This window comes from Schistosoma mansoni, chromosome W (assembly GCF_000237925.1).
Source record: "Schistosoma mansoni strain Puerto Rico chromosome W, complete genome".
Classification (NCBI taxonomy): Eukaryota; Metazoa; Platyhelminthes; class Trematoda; order Strigeidida; family Schistosomatidae; genus Schistosoma; species Schistosoma mansoni.
Window position 1 is genome coordinate 49,784,367 of NC_031502.1, and position 18,461 is coordinate 49,802,827.

Below are 18,461 nucleotides of genomic sequence, written 5' to 3' on the forward strand. Positions count from 1 at the left end.
AACAAAACTCTATCAAAATCATCCACCTGAGCTACAAATATTCTTCACCATCTCAAAGTCAATTGATTTATTTTACAATGTTGTAATCTGATTTAAGTTTGAATTCGAACGCTGTTTTGATTAACGTAACATTAAACTGTTTGATTTTTCTGGACATTTTTTTCAAATAAAATAATTTACTATGTTAAGGAACAGAAGGGTCATTTGGAGAAAAGTTAAACATGAATAACTGACACTAGTGTAAATAGAGATTGAATGTTTATTGATAAAAAAAGGTTAACTACTCTTTTGGTTATTTCATAAATAAAAAAGTAGGGACATTTAATTAAAAAGGCATTCATTGAATAAGATTTATGCACAACTGAAAATCTTTATTTGTAAAGAAAAGTGTACATTGAAATTTATTATTAACTAACATTAATTAATATGCTATTGCAATAGATTATATGGCGGAAGAAAACTATCCATTCAAAAATCTCAGATTCGAATAAAGATAGTAAACGGAAATTAATACGATATTAAAGATAGTTTATATTCACCATGAAATATGTAATTCGATAGCACGAATGTGATACTCAATTATCATTTAAAGTGTTAGGTTTTGGTCGTATGGAAAATTCCAAATACTATCACATCAATATCGGACTACTAATCATTAAAATATTATCTCAATTAAGTCAATCATTAGGTTGATTTATAAGTGAAAATCCTAGTTAGTCTTACCACTCTTTTACTCGAGTTAAAGATAAGAACATTGACTCATCTGCAAAGTCCAAATCATCTAATTGATTCTGAGAAGTCCATTGTATTCCGTATTTCCCTTCAGATGTCGAATTCTCCATAATCCAGTCAATCACTAGAAGAAAGAGGAAGAGGGAGAGTAGACAAACTTGTCTGACTCCGATCCTTACACGAACTTCTCAACATTCGTCAAACAAACTTGTTTATTATAATGAACAATTTATTGAAGAAATGTATTTGAAATAACTTTAAGTTGACTTTTCTTTGTCAAATATAAGCATTTGTTTCTTTTATACGACAAACACTAATGAAGTGGATAGATATTATAATTTGCATTCATATGATAATTAAAAGTATTCGAGTTATTACGTTAACTAGGAAATCCCAAAACAGTGCAATTTAAGCCAAATAGAACCAGGTGACCACAAACGAACATATTGTATTTAGAATTAAAATCAATACCCGTACATTTTGATGATGGTTGTCGTAGTTCTCCAAGTTTCAGCTCCATACAGTAGGACTGTCTTGACGTTCGAAGATTCTCACTTTGAAACTGACAGTTGTTTTGAGTTCCATATGTTGATCAACTGTAGGAATGCTGCTCTTGCTTTGTCAATGCTTGCCTTCACATCTGCATCAGATCCTCCTTGTACATCAATGATGCTGACCAGGCACGTGAACGTTCCCACCTCTTCCAGAGTTTCTTCATCAAGTGCGATTCGGTTGGTGTTCCCCGTGTTGTATGTGAGGATCTTGCTTTTCTCTTGTGTATCTTGAGGCCTACTGATGAAGAGACTCCTGCTACACTACACTGGTTGTCTTGACCTGAATTTGTCGGTATGTATGGGATGGAACAGCTAGGTCATCTGTGAAGTCCGAATTGTCTATCTACATTAAAGCTGTCCATTGCATTCCGTGATTTCCCTCAGACGTCGAGGTCTTCATAATCCAGTGAGTCACAAAGTAAAGAAAAAGGGAAAGAGTAGACAGCCTTATCTGACTCCGGTCCTCACTTAGAATGCGTCAGTCAGCTATCTTCCATGCATGACTTTTCACTTTAGTCCGTCGTGTGAATTCTGGATGATGTTGACGATTTTCTCAGGTACACCATAGTGTCGAAGAAGGTTCTTCTATTCATGCTGTCGAACGCTTTCTCATAGCCAATAAAGTTGATGTATAGTGACAAGTTCCATTCAATCGATTGTTCAACGATGATCAGTGTTGTAGCGATTTGGTCTGTGCACGACCGATCCTTAAGGAATCCAGCCTCTTTATCTCAAAGTTGAGCATCTACTGAATTTTTTATCTGGTTCAGCAACCCTCTGTTGAAAACTTTTCCTGCTACCGATGGTAGTATGATTTTCCTGTAGTCCTCACATTTGCTCATATCTTTTTTGGCACCTTGATGCGGTATCCTTCTTCCTCTCAAATCTTCCAGAATAGAACGTGGAGCATTTCCGCAGTTGCTTCTATGTCTGATTTCTGCTGGTATATTGTCAAGTCATGCTGCCTCCTCAATCTTGATTTGTCTGATGGCCATCCTGCTTTCTACGATCATTGGTGATGGTATCCACAGGAAGATCTGTGTGTACTGCTTCGATTTACGGTAGATTCAGTGGAAGTTTGAAACCATGCAGTAAGACGAAATTTACCTTTCACTTATATGAAATCTCTACAAAATAACTTATTTTAAACAAAAATGTTTGTTGAGTGAAATTTTACCTGTTAAATGTTAGGCTATATTAATTATTGATAAATAATAAGATTTTGCAAGCAACTTTCTTAAGGAACTAAAACCATTTAATACAGTCATAATGACTACGACCTACGCATTTATGATGATCTGATTTGTGTGCTGAACGCATATACATTGCTTCAGCATACGCCCGAACGTAGACAAATTTTTCAGTGTTGCTGTTAATCTCGTTCAATGAGTAAATCAAACAATAATAGTTGAGTTAAGCGTCTACCAATTAAGACTCATTTAATTCCAGACTGGTTATTACTCCGACCCTTTTTATTGTTTCATTTTGTTATGTCCCAGCAATTGTTCGCTAGGAGTGTGCTTATTGTTTTTCACTATAATTTAATTGCTATTTCGCATTTTTGTCTTAGAAACAGATTAAAATTGTTGCCTACATACATAGTTACTCGTTTTGACTGAAGCCGTGTTAGAACTCAGTGACAGTATAGGGATTTATTCAAGAAATTCATCTGTAGGCAAATTAAATCTTACAGTTGTTAGATCGAAATGGGCTAATCATTTCACATGCTCATATGAAGCAAGTAGATTGGAAAAAATGAATAAAAAAAACAGTTTTTGACGAAATTTTGCATATATGATCCAATACATGTACATAAAAAGTGAGGTTAATTAGTAGGTTTACAAAGCTTATTCAAAAAATAGATACAAAGGAAATGGAATGATTCATGATGAAAAATTGTGTAACAGACCATATACCAAATAAACGATTTTTGATCTGAATATTTTTATAAAAAGTAAAAAATAGTCACAGAAATAACTTATGTGAATACGAGAACTAACCCACAACCAAGTGCAAATTGAGGTAACATTGAGCTACACGTTTTACATAATTGTCATTGATACTACCGTAGCATACTAAAACGAAGTAGCTGGAGCAGAATATAAACCTGACCTCTATTGGTTGAGAGCTGAGTGCTTCAAAAACTAACACCTGCTTTACTGTATAGGATATTTGTGAACTACTTTTCAACATAAGGCCCAATATTGACTGATTTTTCGACATTGAATTATCAAACTACAAACAACATGTATGTTATGATTCAAACTTAAGGAATGACAACTAAGACATCGATAAAATAATTTAGTTTTTTAAAATAACAGCTCACGCACATTTGAGTTTGTTCACATTTAATTTGGTTAATCCCTTTTACTAACTTATTTAAAGGACCGAGTCATTCGTACAGTAACAACTTATCTATGCCACAGTACCTTTACTAGTGTTGCGCCTGTATAAATATGTATGCTTGAGCATTGTTTGCCGCCTACGCAAATATTCATTATGCTACCTTTAGTGTTAGTCGCTTAATTGATTCGATGACTCATTCATTTCCCTATGTACATAAAGTACATTTCAGTTCTAATCATTCGACTGGCATACTCACTCGCTCGTCTGCTTTTCGTCACTAATCTTTCATTCTCGCTTCGTGTGCTTGCGGCTTCGGACCTGTGCGTAGTGTAATAGTAAACGTGATCGACGCTTCGCATTCGTCTTCTGATTTATGCACCGTTGGGGGCATTATCTAGTAACGGTAATCAGGATGAACAATATACGAAGTTTAAGGATAATATAGAATACCGACCACAACGTTAGGTAAGAAATTAAGGTGACAAATGTCTAAATCGTTCGGTTAAGCATTTTAACTATGAGTACAATAGTTCCAAAACGTTAAGATGAATAGTATAATTAGTAATCAATAAATTAAAGTGTGAAAATCAAAATCCAGTTACAAAATAACGAGTAAGAAAACATTAGTGTAAAACACGTAAGTACGGTGTGATAAAATTAAGAACAACAGATAAAGGAATCCGACGACGCGCAACTACATACAACTAAGAAAATAACCCATGCTTCAGTATGAAAATGTTTAGACGCATGCTTTTAGGAATTTTTTGGTGGTATATAATAGGTTAAATTAGAAAAAAATATCAGATACTAAGTATCTCGAAACTACACTTTCCGGAAGACAAGGTGTTATTAATTGTTGTATTTTGCTAAGACTGGGCTGCAGATTTCGAATGCGAAAAAGGATGGGCCTTCGTAGATAGCATAAATATCTGTCTGCCCAGGAAGTGGTAAACTAGAACATGTACGCTGAATCGGTCAATTGTTGTAACTTATAGTTTACGGGTATATATTAACACATAATATTAAGATCAGTTTGTTTTGGAAAGAGATGTCTTGTTCAGTTTCTTTATTTTGACGCTTCAATAGGAGTTATAAAAACATCCTACAGGGAGTAGTTATGCAGAACTGGAAGATAATGAACTGATGGTTTCGAACAACACTCAAGAGAGGAAAAAACTTGCTTCAGGAAAAGAATTACTGAAACCGTTATCTAAGGTCAAAGTAACAGGGGAAGACTTCCATGACGTAATCCACTTAGCCAATAAACAGTTGGCTTTCATTTTCATGTATCTATTCCCAACCAAAGTGATTATTTACTAATTTAAGGTTATCGATTCAAAACGGTTTCTTTCAGAATAGTTACCGTGGAACAGTGAAAAATGAATTGTTGTCTTTTTGGCACCATCACTCAACCCAAGGGAAAAATATAATACTGTAACTGGATAATTTCATTATTCCAGCTAGAGGCATTTATACCATGAACGAGTGAAAGTTTCACAGTAATAAGGTTCTTAGATTTGGCAAACAAAGTATTTTGTTCCATGTGAATAGCTAACATTGGTATGATCTGGTTTTGTAAAATAATCTCTAAATTGTGTTCAGTGTATTTGTCTACAGGAACTTGTAAGAAAAAAAAATAGTCATTTCGATTGATATATTTTTGTTTGGTAAGTTTTTAACGGTGAAAGCGACGAACCAATATTTTGAGAAGTCAATTTTGGATTATGTAACTGAACACTGAAAAAATAATAACCTTAGTTTAGAGAAATTCAGAGTAAAATGATGATTAATTACTTACATAACAAACATAATCAATCTAGTTTTGTGTCTCGAAACACCTTTAAAGCAGCAAGTAATTAGAAGAGATCAGAAAGTTGTTTTCATTGAATGTTGGATTTAAAAGTATTTCAAATTTATCATCCAAATTGTAATGATACTACTTATCAGTATCTACAATAAACATGTAGTTTAAACTCATCCCATCATTATAACATTAGATAAAATAAGTAAACATCAATAATGAAGGTCAAAAACAACTCAAGAAAGAAGAAAAACAGAAATACAGTCAGCATTTATTGAGAAAAAAATCAAACAAGTTTGTTCATCAAAAACAAAAAGAACACGGAGCCATGAAGTAAGCTGGTTTGGTAATAAACAAACAAAATAAATTTTCCTAAAAAATATTTATATATATGTGTGTGTGTGTGCTTAAAATAGTATAAACTTCGAAGTAAGCAATATTTTTTTTTTAATAAAAAAAACAATTCAAGAATTATACCCTAAAATCAATAAAAGTGAAAATATTTTAATATTTGATATGTTTTTTTTTTGAGTTAATTTAACATTGAACTGTTGGTAAATGATTTAAACAATTTTTTTTTATTTTGCTAGTAGAATCATATGGAATGTTTACAGTAAATTATAAAAAAAAATTTAATATAAAATACTACTTATTAAGTTTTCAATAGATATGGTGGTAGTACTGAATAGAAGTGATAAAAAAAAAGAAGACACAGATCGTAGGTAGATTAACACAAGTTATTGGGGAAGAGAATTGAGGAGAGAACGAAAATCCCAACTAAACTTGTTCGTCTAACGACATGAGCAAAGGATTCACATATTCGAAACCATCGAATTCTGTTTGATCCATACGTGACATCACTGCCCTATTATCAAGTGAAAAGATTGGGAAATCAACATTTTTATTTCTGTAAGAAAAATAAGGATTACAATAATGAACACATTGAAAATTATACTAAAAACTTTGAGAAGTACATTAGGGTTATCTTGAACGTCAGAACCATGTGGAACGTTTATTTTTTAATACTAGTGGCAGTAATAGTAGTTAATGCAGCTGCAGCATTAAGAACAATTATGAATTATGTGAAATAAAGTCTCTGTCACTGGTTACTATGATCGCGAAGACATCAACCAGATATTGTACACTCACAGAAGTGATGCAGTTTAGCAAAAGTCAACTGGGCTTTTTTAATCCGTGCCAACATTTCGTCAGATATCATAAGAATTTTAACGTTACCATTTGGTATGTACTGAAATTGTTAATTTATGAAATTGAGTTTAAATGATGTATACACTTAGTTCTCAAAAGTATTCACTTACATGACTTCTGAGAACCTTAGTAACGGTTAATCCAACCAAAAGATATTGCTTTTTTTATTTTATCGTTAAATAAACAATTCCAAGTGTTATATGGGTTTTCTGATGTAGATTAGATGATGATTTCAATGAAATTCAATAATTGCCAAGGCCCAATACTGAAAGTCATCATGCGCTCATTAATTACTTACTTCGAGGAAACTTCTGGACTTTTAGTGCTCTGTGACCAACGGAATCTAACTATGTTAGGTGTGAAGAACGTTATAACGGTAGATGGTTGCGCAAAATCGTGGGTCGATTGAAGTTAGATTTGTAAACCATCAGATTCCTACACAGTAGTCCAGAGGTTAAGCGTTCGCGCTAGAGAACGAAAGTTTTGGATTCGATTCGCTGTTGAATCCCATATTAAGACGAAATAGTCATCTACTGCTTCCAGGTTTTCAATGGTTGTCTGACTTAGATGTGTTACATGTGGTATTTATAAAAGCCTCTCTAAAGAAGGGGAGGCATTAGTTGCACAATATGACATCACACATACACCTTTGTCTATTGTTTCAAAATGTTTTCATATTTAAAGTGAATATAAACGAATGTGTGTAATTAATTATAGAATTAAGCAGACAAAAATATATCAACTGATGAGTTCGTAGCAAAAATGTGCACAGAAGTTCCAGGTTTGCACGATTATATACTTTTCAAATCAATGGAATTTGGAAAATAAAACTACAGGAAATAGTGATAGCACTAGGGATTTGCTTAAAAAACATAGAACACTAATTAAACTGTCTAATATATTGTAACTTAGATGAACGTTAAATGTCTGGAGTAAAATGAAATCGAATTTTGAACCAATGACCTTGTCTTTTAGTTACTTAACTTTTACAAACCTCACATTAGTCTGAATAATCGAATTGTCGGTTCAGTAAAACTAACACTAGTAAATGAGTTCAAACACTAGTTCATTTATAAAGACAGTGACATATTAAGATAAATTATTTCCTTTTTTCAACAGATGTAACTTTGACGGTTATTGTGAATAAATTTGTATGTAGTTCCCTGGAAAACCATTCCTTATGCATTATTAATATTATTTCAACCCGAGGCAAATTAATATAGCAATTAAAAACCACATTAAACGTTGACAAATGAAGTCTGGATTAAATTACCAAATACAGTATAACTCAACCTGTGACGTTTGCTATAGTATAAATAAGTAGGACAAAAGTTAGAGACGACCAAAACAAGACGTTATATCGGTTCATAGAGTTACTGGATGTTGAACTGAGCCGTGTAAGTAGGTTTGGACTACCTGATGACATAGCTCAAAATCGGTTACAATGTTGTATATTTAAACATTTTAGGTCCTAAAAGACTGATAATTTTTATTTCGTGCAGTTATCGTTTCTCAAATTATGATTTCTATAAATAATGTGTTCTACTACTATCACTGATACTACTTTTACTACCCTGGAATTTGTCGTGTTAATTTCACCCTGATATACTGATATAGTTGTGACAATTTGATCTGATGTATATATATGTCAAGTTCCACGTTAATCTTGACTGATTACATTCTTATTTGATGATATATTATGCTATAATAAAATAGTGATTGAAAGTATATGAAGATAATTTAAGGAGTAATATGAAACGCAAACAACATTTGAAACTTGGACAAAAAACGGATATATTTAAATTCACGTTTTTTTTTACACTTTAAAAAAATGTATGTGCTTTTATTAATATGATAATTCATCTAACTACTAAAATCCCTATCACGTCATATCAAAAAGTAAAAATAAAAAAAAAACTGGAAAAAATACGTAAACCACTTCAGTAATATCAGTTCATTTGTAATATGTTTCTAGAGTGTAAAATTTAACAAAACTTATGATGTAATATGTTGTAAACGATTAAATCAAAGTTTACCGATGAACAGATTTATTTAGGAGCTTTTTATTTAGAAAATTATATTGACAAAGAAAACAAAAAAATTTCTTACCGACACGTATTCACGATTGTTAGAAATGACTCAGTTGGATGAAAATTCCAATATATATATATATATATATATATATGGATATTTCATTAAAATACAAACATATCAATATTCCTGAATTTATTTTAACTGACAAAGATGAGTGTAAAGAAGAAAAGCTATTCTCATATAACTTTCTATATTACAGTTAAACTCATACACAGAATGCAAGTCCGTTCACCAAGAATATGAACGGGATAAGTTATGTTAGGATTGGTTAAAAATTAAGGAGGAGGATATATATGAATCGAATGATGAGCGACAGCTTAATAGTCCCATGTGTACACACATATAAGGAAATTACTATTGAATTTAAGCGATAATGATAGTTTTATTTATTTTAAATTTTTAACTCACTAATTATTCTCAACAGATATGATAACGTTCATTTATTAGTATAAGTCTAAGGAGATTGCTGGGTTGTAATTTTGATCATGAACCGAACAATGTTAAATAGCAATTGAAAAGCTGAAAGCACTGAATGGGTGCATCGTCCTAGTATGGGACTCCTCAGCAGTGTGCATCTAGGATCCACCAGACTGGAATTGAACCCAGGACCTACGGTCTCTTGAGCGAAGATTTAACCTCTAGACCATTAGGCAGTCACCCAATGGTGTTAATGTAAAACCTCAACCAAACCACGGTATTGCGCAACTATCTTCCATTATCCTTGGTTGGTAATTCGTGACCAGTTGAGTTCAACGTTATCGGGTGTGACACAGTTACACACCAGAGACAACGGAAGATGGATGCGCAATGCTGAGGATTGGTTGAGCTTAGATGTTAAGTCCGTTGAATGTCAGATCAGTGGTCAAAAAGCTAAGATTTGCACGCGAGACCGTAGCTAGTGAGTTCGATTCCCGAACAACTCGATGTCGTGGATGTGCAATACTGAGTTCCACACTAAGTCGAAACGAACGTCTGATGCTTCCAGATTTTCAATGGTGGTCTAAAATTGATCATTCATTTAGTTATAATTTATATTATTTATTGTTAATAAGGTTCATTTTACCATTATTGCTATATATTTTTCGAAAATTAGGATCAAAAACTAACGAAAAAAAATGTCAGTCAGTCAGCTTCAACGTAGGACCAGGCACATATATACATCGGTCCAAGTTCCCATATCTCATAAGCGCAACAAGATGAACACCGAATTCAGAGAAGCAGTTTCTTCAATGGTAGTAAAAAAATACGATTTCATATAAGGACATGGTACAAGAAAGAATTAGTTCGTATAAAGAAAGATATACAGTAACTTTAATCTCACGGTTTAAGGGCAAACATAATGAAAACGTTAAACGACTGAGTTGGAATCAAATGGTGCACGTTTAGTTGAATTCATTATTATCATATTCCAATTTGTTAGGCAATATTGATGAAAATAGGAAGGGGTCTTATATTGGACTCCTTTTGTGATATAGTATACTAATTTTCTTAGCGAAAAAAAAATGAAAAATAAGGAAGATGCTTGCAAAAATGTGTCAACATTTATAGAATATTGAACACTTACTCGTTATCTGGTGTAAGCACTACAGGTTCATCGGTGAATGCAGGGTCGAAATGTATCAGATCTCTATCGCCTCCACATGTTGGACGATAAGGAGGATGAACTTCCTTCCTTTCTAAAGCTACCCAATCGATTGGTTTGAAAAATCCATGCTCCATAATATCACCAAAACTTGAATTTGGCGCACATCCAAGCCGTTCAGTTGGCACCTGAGATACACAAATTTAGTTAAAATATTGCATACGGTGAGAATTTAAAGGAAAAGGGTATCACATATAGTTTGAAACTATTTCGTAAAATTAACTGATTTAATTAAGTGCATTTTCACTAATCACACGGTATGCTTTCAATTTACTAGACTATGATTTTGAAAAAACTTCTAAACAAATGCATAAAGAAATATTGAACGTAGATTTTCTTGAGTATAATGCTTCATCATACGTTGAAAATATAAATTTTACTTAACTTTCTAGATTGTCTTCCTTTAAATCCTGAATTTCTAGATTCTCCATAAAATCTTTTATTGTTTCACTTATTTAAATTTTTTCCTCAAATGGTATCTCCGATAACTAATCTTTTCTATTACCGTTAACACTGTTATTACTCCTACTACACTGGGATTTGTTTTGACGATTTCATCTCGCTGTGTTGACGTGGTATGTCAATTCGAACTGGTGTACAAATGGGCCAGATTCTCTATTGTGTTTTTCTGACCGACTGAACTTTCTAGGATAAAAGTACTTCAATAATGTAACGTTTATTACTAGTAATAATAGTTACCAGACTAAACAAATTTCAAACTGTATATTGTCACATCGCAATTCTTTAAACGTACAATTTGTAAGTTCATTTCTACTCAGCCATTCAACTCTAAATGACACCTGTTGGTGGCTATAATACTAAAACATTACCTGATTGAAGTTACAATGGAATGGAACTTAAACTAATGAACACTTCGGTTGAGATTGTAGTTTAGAAACTATTTAGAAAAGTCAATAATTTTACTGATAGACTGACTAGTACTTTGTTAGGATGACCAACTGAATGAGAGAATAAGACATAATCATGCTTAAATTAATATTTTAATGTCATTAAAGAAATGGATAAAAGTGTGAATTAAAACAAAAACGAAGTACATAAATCTACATCTATGAGTAATGAAATTGATTTCACAAAATATTGTAAAAGAATAAGTGTGTGATTGAATTAACAGTCCGCGTGACTATCGTAACCAATGGTTGGAGACTCTGGGTGACATGGCTCAGAATCGATCACAATGGCGTAGTTGTATACACTCTTTATCTTCCCTTAAACCTTGAGATTAAAATTGCTTCATAACTTTTTTCCTTCCTATACTATATCCTTATATACAACCTTTCTTTATATACTACCACCACTAAATTAATTACTTCTATGAATCCGGTGTTCATCTTGTTGTGCTAACGAGGTATGGCAACTTGGACCGACGCATATATATGCCTGGTCCTACGTTGTAGCTGACTGACTGAATTAACAGTGTAGTAATTAAGTTAGTAGATAAGTCATGCAAATTCAGATTCATTAACTAGAGTTGAAGTGTAATAATCTTGGAGAAACAAAAGATGTGATTTTAACGTTTACTATATGAACATAGAAAGGGATGACGGAGTGTGATTTTTTTACTGGACGAAATTTGGAAATGAATCTTTTGTTATCAGCAAATGACAATTAAATATTATGCTAACTGATAAAATAGAAAACTGTGGTCTCCACATTGATAAATAGTCAGTAGTAATAATCATAAGAAATAAATTGACAAACCTTTTGGAGAAATGCATTGAGTATGCTAGTTGCACGAACAGAAATAGAACGTGGAAAACGAATTGGACGACTGAGAATGACTATTTAAACAGAATGATAAACATATGTATTCATTTTAATATAGTTAACTGGCAAAAAAAGTTGACGTAATAAATTCTCACAGGATAAAAAAGATTACACATTGATTAGTCTAGGAGACTCAACAAGATGTTGCAAGCAGAAGCCATAGACAACGATTAATCAAATGTTTGTATACGTTATCTTGAGACGCTTGACGAAAAAAAATAATAGAATGGAGGGAATATGTCTACACAAAATATACATCAATATTTTTTAGAGAATGTAATACTTGAGAAAAGTGATAAGATAAAAGACAGGTAGTTTAACGTGACTATATGATACATTTCTAACAAAAACATTCTGCAAATGATATAAACTGGAAATGTAAGAACAACCAAAGTCGCGGATACGAATCCCATCTCTCCTAATTACAAATGTTTTTTATGGTGGCATTTAAATATAGAATAGATAAATTGTGCTAAACAAGTCTAATTCCGCCTGTGCTCTTCTACGGTTACTATCGGTCCCAAGCTCGCACAAAAAGGAGGTTTTTGAATGGGGTCAACAATCCCATCCCGTAGGAAAAAATCTTGTAAAATACCGTTAACCAGATTAAACAAATCGAACCATCTAAATTCTGACCTCCAAGTAGAAGGATCTTCTTCCAAAAGAATTATGACGCCTCATGATGAAAGCCCAGATTCTTGAAAAGTCAAGGAGGCTAATGCTTCTCCTAACAACAGGAGTAACAATTAATATGGCCTAGTGGAATGTCCAGAAAATGTGGGAAACCAGCAGGACCAGTCAAATGGCAAAGGAAATGAGGAGATCCTCAGAATCAGTAAAACCAATCGCACCTTAGGTAGACAAAAAATAGATAGATTCGGGAGAGATGCTGTTTTGCCCTGGTCAAGAAAGAGAAAATGCTCCGCACATTCAGGGAGTTGCTCTGATGCTGTCAAGTGAAGCACGAAAAGCATTTCCAGGATGGGAATCTCACGGATCCAGCATCATCAAAGCATCATTCAAAACAAAGAGGGGATCACAATGAATGTTATCTAGTGTTATGCACATACCAATGATAGCAATGAAGATGATAAAAGTCATTTTTACGAGAGGTTACAATCGATCGTAGAGAAGTGCTCAGGAAACGACCTTATAATTCTGATGAGAGACCTAAACGCTAAAGTCGGATTGAACAACACCGGATATGAAGATATCATGGAATGACATGGATTAATTGAGAGGAAGAAACAGAAATGGTGACAGTTTTGCAAATTTATGTCAATTCAACAGAATGGATGAAGGCGACACAATATTCTTACAAAAACGAGTACATAAAGCTACATGGGTATCACCAGATCACGCCACACAGAACCAGATCGATCATATTGGCATCAGTGAAAAATTCACAAGGCCGAAAGAAGATGTGAGAACCAAGAGAGGAGCTGAAATAGGTTCAGATCACCACCAAGTGGTGGTAACCAAGATGAAACTGAAGCTAAGGAAGCACTGGACAAATAGCATTACAAGGGTTCAATACAGCTTTCTTTCGACATACTGACAAGCTCAACGAATTCAAGATAGCTCACAGTAACAAGCTTCAGGCATAGAAGATCTATTCAAAGACGAGGAAATTACTATATAAAAAAATTTAAACTAATCATATCTCATGAAAAAATCAAATAGGTTGGTAGATAACAACAAAGAACTTGGGTTTTAGTCAGCTAGCTATCATGCAATGACCTAGTACTTAGATGTCCCTACAAGCCCTTCTTAACCTCGGTACGTGAGTCAGTATTCACCAACCTTAAAGAACAAGGACATTCGGTAAAAATTGTTCAACTGAACTGCTTTTTGAAGTGGTTCTTTCAGAATTGCAAGCTTTCATAAAGACCACCTGTATCCATGCGACTGAACTCAAAAGTTGTCTTACTAAAAATAAGCCTCTAGTTCATTTTTATATTGGTCGTTTCAATCGATCAGTCACTTATTGGTATATATGCATCCTGTGTGGATTGCTTTGATATTGCCTTAAATCGTAGGTGTATCCGACTGACTAGTCCCAAATAGGACAAAACGCGCAACCTGGATTCCAGTGCTAGCGACCATCCATCTCTGCTTACAAACTCTTAGATGTTGGCGATTATGAGCCAGGACAGCTACCAACAACGGACGATGTGTGCAACCATTACTTTCAATTCTGAAGACTAAATTCTGGTGTAAGACGGAGCCATTCATAGTCTAATTAACTGATTCACATAGTTGTATTCACGATCCGGAGAGACAGAAGGAATTAAAGTACAAATCACAATGATGCCAGAATCCAAATAAAACGCCCATTATCATTAATAAAATAAAACGGGACTAACTTTGAAATAAATAATCCTCAGTATTTTGATCTGGATTAGCTGACTGTCCAACACCTTCCCAAGGAGATCGACCAGCTAACATCTCAAACATAAGTACGCCTAAAGCCCACCAGTCAACACTGAAACCTAATTTAACAAATATCAAATAAATATATATACTACTATTTCAAATCAGAGTAGTAATGATAAACTATGGAATAAATGGACTACGTCATTTAAATTTTCCACAAACCATTTTGAAATCGTATATTTTGAATTATTCTTCTGCCATCTGGTTAATACATTCCAAAAATCCCCTAAATATTTTTATCATGATTACCTTGGTATACATAATGTACAAGCCAAAGCGTATGCATTAATTTGCAGATGAATTACTATCAACGTGACCACATTAACTACAAATTCTTACTATATACAGATATCAACCAAAACGTGTGTAAAAAAGAAAATGTAGAACAACAGCCTAACATCAAAAAATGAAATGCCAGAATCAATAATAATTCAATACTTGTAAAAGTCAGTATCACCTAGCAGCGGACAAGTGATGGACGATGTTCCATAGTATCATGATTTTCTCGACAAATAGCAGTCAAGAAACTAAAATAAACTTAGATAGTATTTACAGAAAAAATAGTGAAGAGAGAAATTGAATACAAAGCAGATGTTCATATATAATGTTTAAAAAAATTGACTACGTAATACCATTAGGGGAGAATGGATAGACGAAACTATTGTCTGCTCTCAGACCAGACGTTTAGAACGATGGGCGGAACATGTTAGAGAACAGTTTAGTTGGCCTTCAGCTACTCTACAGTTACCCACCATTCTAAAACAGTCTGAATGGAACATTGTAGTAGGTCACCCAACTCTAGTTGAAGTTCAAAAGGCTACAGCTAATTTGAAACGAGGAAGAGCAGCTGGTCCAGATAGATTGGCTCCAGAGGTCTTTAAGTATGATGGTCCAGTCTTAGCGATTACGTTTGCTAATGTTTTAGTTAAAATCTGGAAGTTGGACGTAATCCCATCTGACTGGTCACAATCACTGATAGTCCCAATATATAAGAAGGGGTTAAAATCATCCTATGATAACCATAGAGAGGATCGGTTTGGCTAATATAGCATCTAAAATACTAGTCTTAATAGCTATAGGACGCCTAACAAAACTCGTTAACTGTAAACACGAGAAAACCAGGTTGGCTTCAGACCTGGTCGTGTCTGCATCGACCACATATTCACCATTCGTTAGATTTTAGAACTCAGGCATACTTATTGGTGTTCGACAGTGCTAGTTTTTCTTGACTTAAAAGCAGCATTTGACTCTGTAGACCGGAAGGTTCTGTGACAGCGTCTGTCATAAAAAGGTGTGCCTCAGAAGTACAGAAAACTTGTGAAGACCCTATACTCGAACACAACTAGTCGAGTCAGAGCGCATTGTCATTCGATTTTGCAACCTCAAGTGGTGTCCGGCAAGGCTGTCCACTATCTCCATTTTTCTTTAACTTGACCATAGACCTACTACTGGAAAGAACTTTCTCGTAGCCTGAAGTTTTGGGTATTGATCCACCAGAAGATGCATTTATTGACCTACAATACACAGACGACATAGTCCTGTTTGGTGAAGACGTTGATAAAATGCAGAGTCTTTTGGTAGCACTGAGTAACAATGTAAGGATCTTTAGGATGCGTTTCTCCCCCCTCTAAATGTAACTTCGTGCTTTAGGACTGGCCTGCATCAACAATTGAACTAGCGATAGGGAGTGAAGTAGTCTAACGTGTCGACAACTTCACTTATCTTGTAAGTGTGATCAGCCCTAATGGGTTGGTATCTGATGAAATCTCTGTATGGATTCAAAAAGCTCGTTTGGCTTCTGTCAACTTACGTGACCTATGGCGAAGGCAAGATATCTGTCTATCAATTAAGGGACGAGTATACTGCATAGCAGTTCGCTGTTTTTACTTTACGGCTGCGAAACACGGCCATTAAGAGTAGGAGATACTCGAAAGTTGCTAGTACTCGATCATAGGTGTCTTAGAAATATTGATCGTATCTTCTGGTATCATTGGGTAGGTAATAGTGAGGTTAGACACAGGGTATTAGCGAATGGCGGTAAATCAGTTGATGAGGTTGTGAATCTTCATCGACTGAGATAGTTGAGCCACGTGTTACGTATGCCTGAACACCAATTACCCCGACGCGCAATGCTGGCTAGTACTGGGGTTGGTTGGAAGAGAGTCCATTGGACTATCGTAACCAATGGTTGGAAGCTGTTTGACATGGCTCAGAATCTCTCACAATAGTGTGTGTGTATACACACTTTGTCCTCCCTTAAGCCGTGAGATTAAAGTTACTTATATCTTACTTATATTCTTTCTTCCCGTATTATATCCTTATACACAATCTTTCTTTTATATATTACTACTATTGAAGTAACGACTTCTATGAATTCCGTGTTCACCTTGTTGTGCTTATGAGGTATGGGAACTTGAACCGATGCATATATGTGCCTGGTCCTACGTTGTAGCTGACTGACCGACTGGATAGTGCAAAAACAACTGGTAAAATATGAATTGAGTTTTATCACGGGAAATCTTAATTGGCAGCTTAACAACACTGATCATAATTGAGAGATAAATATTAGTCAATCCCATAATGACTTAACCTTGGGTTTGATCCTATTTTACCGATCAAATTCTGTTACCACTAGTCTAAGTAACTCAGCATTACAGTGCATCATATATATATATATATATATATATATATATGTAAAATAAGAGAAACTCAGTCGAACCGGACTACCAGGAGAAACGTTGGAATTACTTCATTTTAACTTTTACCTCATATTTCTGAATATATCCAGATTTAACTGCTTATTAATCTATACCCTCAAGTACTGAAATAGAGGTAGCTGGAAAGGTGCTCCATTTTCTTTTCAGAAATATTTAAAAAAAATGAATAGCACGAGATCAGAAAGAGGGGTACTTTATCAACAACCGGAGAAAGATCTTAGTCAGTGAGGACAAAGGAGGCAATACACCATTGTCAAAAGTGTTGGTGAAGGGGATGAAAGATCCAATAAACGGTCAACTTGAAGACAAACAAGCTGGATTTCTTAAGGATCGATTATGTATCACCTGAATCCCGACACTGCACATCATTGTTGAATAATCAATTGAAAAAGGAACTTACCACTAAATATCAACTTCTTTGGTGATAAGTAATTGACAGCATGGATGGGGGAACCTTATGAAATCTTCTTAAACACTATTGCGTACCTGGGAAGATCGTCACCATTATATGGGACTCCTAGAAAGGGCTGAGTTACGAAGTTTTGCACGAAGCGGAGCTCACAAATGCACTACAAGTGACCGTAGCTGCTACCTTGACGTGGTGGTCGGGCTTGCATATTGTGATGACCCATCCGAACTATATTGGCTGGAACATATGTCCCTGTAGGTTCTACTATACCAGGCAGGTCGATTGGAGAATGGTAAGACTATAAGCAGCAACTCAAGGTCTGAGGGAGAAGTTTTACTGCTGACTGTAGAGGGGTATGACGGCAGTAGGGTGTTTCCTTCGGACAACCGGCACCTGCAGCTATGCTGCCTTCTTAAAACGGAGGAAGGGGTTAGAAAAGGTCGACCCTAAAAATGTCATACCTCATCTTACTTCACGGATTTCCGTCTCCGGCGGTAAGGCCCTTTGAAGAACGGAGCTAACACGTCAAAAACCTCCCACAAAAAGGCAACGTGCGACCGGCTTCAAGCCGTTGTCCCTTTGGCTCTGCGGTCACGCCTCCAGGTCGTTAAGACTAACATTGATTTAACTTCGTTTTCAGGTCCCTCAAGAAATACCCTTTCACGATGTCAGCAGCCGGGAAGTGATATTAGCTCTTATACCCGTAAAAGCACACGAGATCAAGTTAGTAACATGT

General features: G+C 34.7%; 1 protein-coding gene across 1 annotated transcript in view; it reads right to left on the reverse strand.

Moving 5' to 3' along the window:
- Window positions 1-5,688: 5,688 nt before the first annotated feature.
- Window positions 5,689-18,461, reverse strand: part of Smp_096310 (serine/threonine kinase) — a 36,884-nt gene continuing 24,111 nt past the window's right edge. The window contains exons 11-14 of the mRNA XM_018790019.1: window positions 14,530-14,655; window positions 12,098-12,177; window positions 10,301-10,506; window positions 5,689-6,298 (exon numbers count right to left, since the gene is read on the reverse strand). Of these exons, the coding sequence (XP_018655404.1) occupies window positions 6,211-6,298; window positions 10,301-10,506; window positions 12,098-12,177; window positions 14,530-14,655 (500 nt within the window). The 3' untranslated portion in view covers window positions 5,689-6,210. The remainder of the gene's footprint in view (window positions 6,299-10,300; window positions 10,507-12,097; window positions 12,178-14,529; window positions 14,656-18,461) is intronic.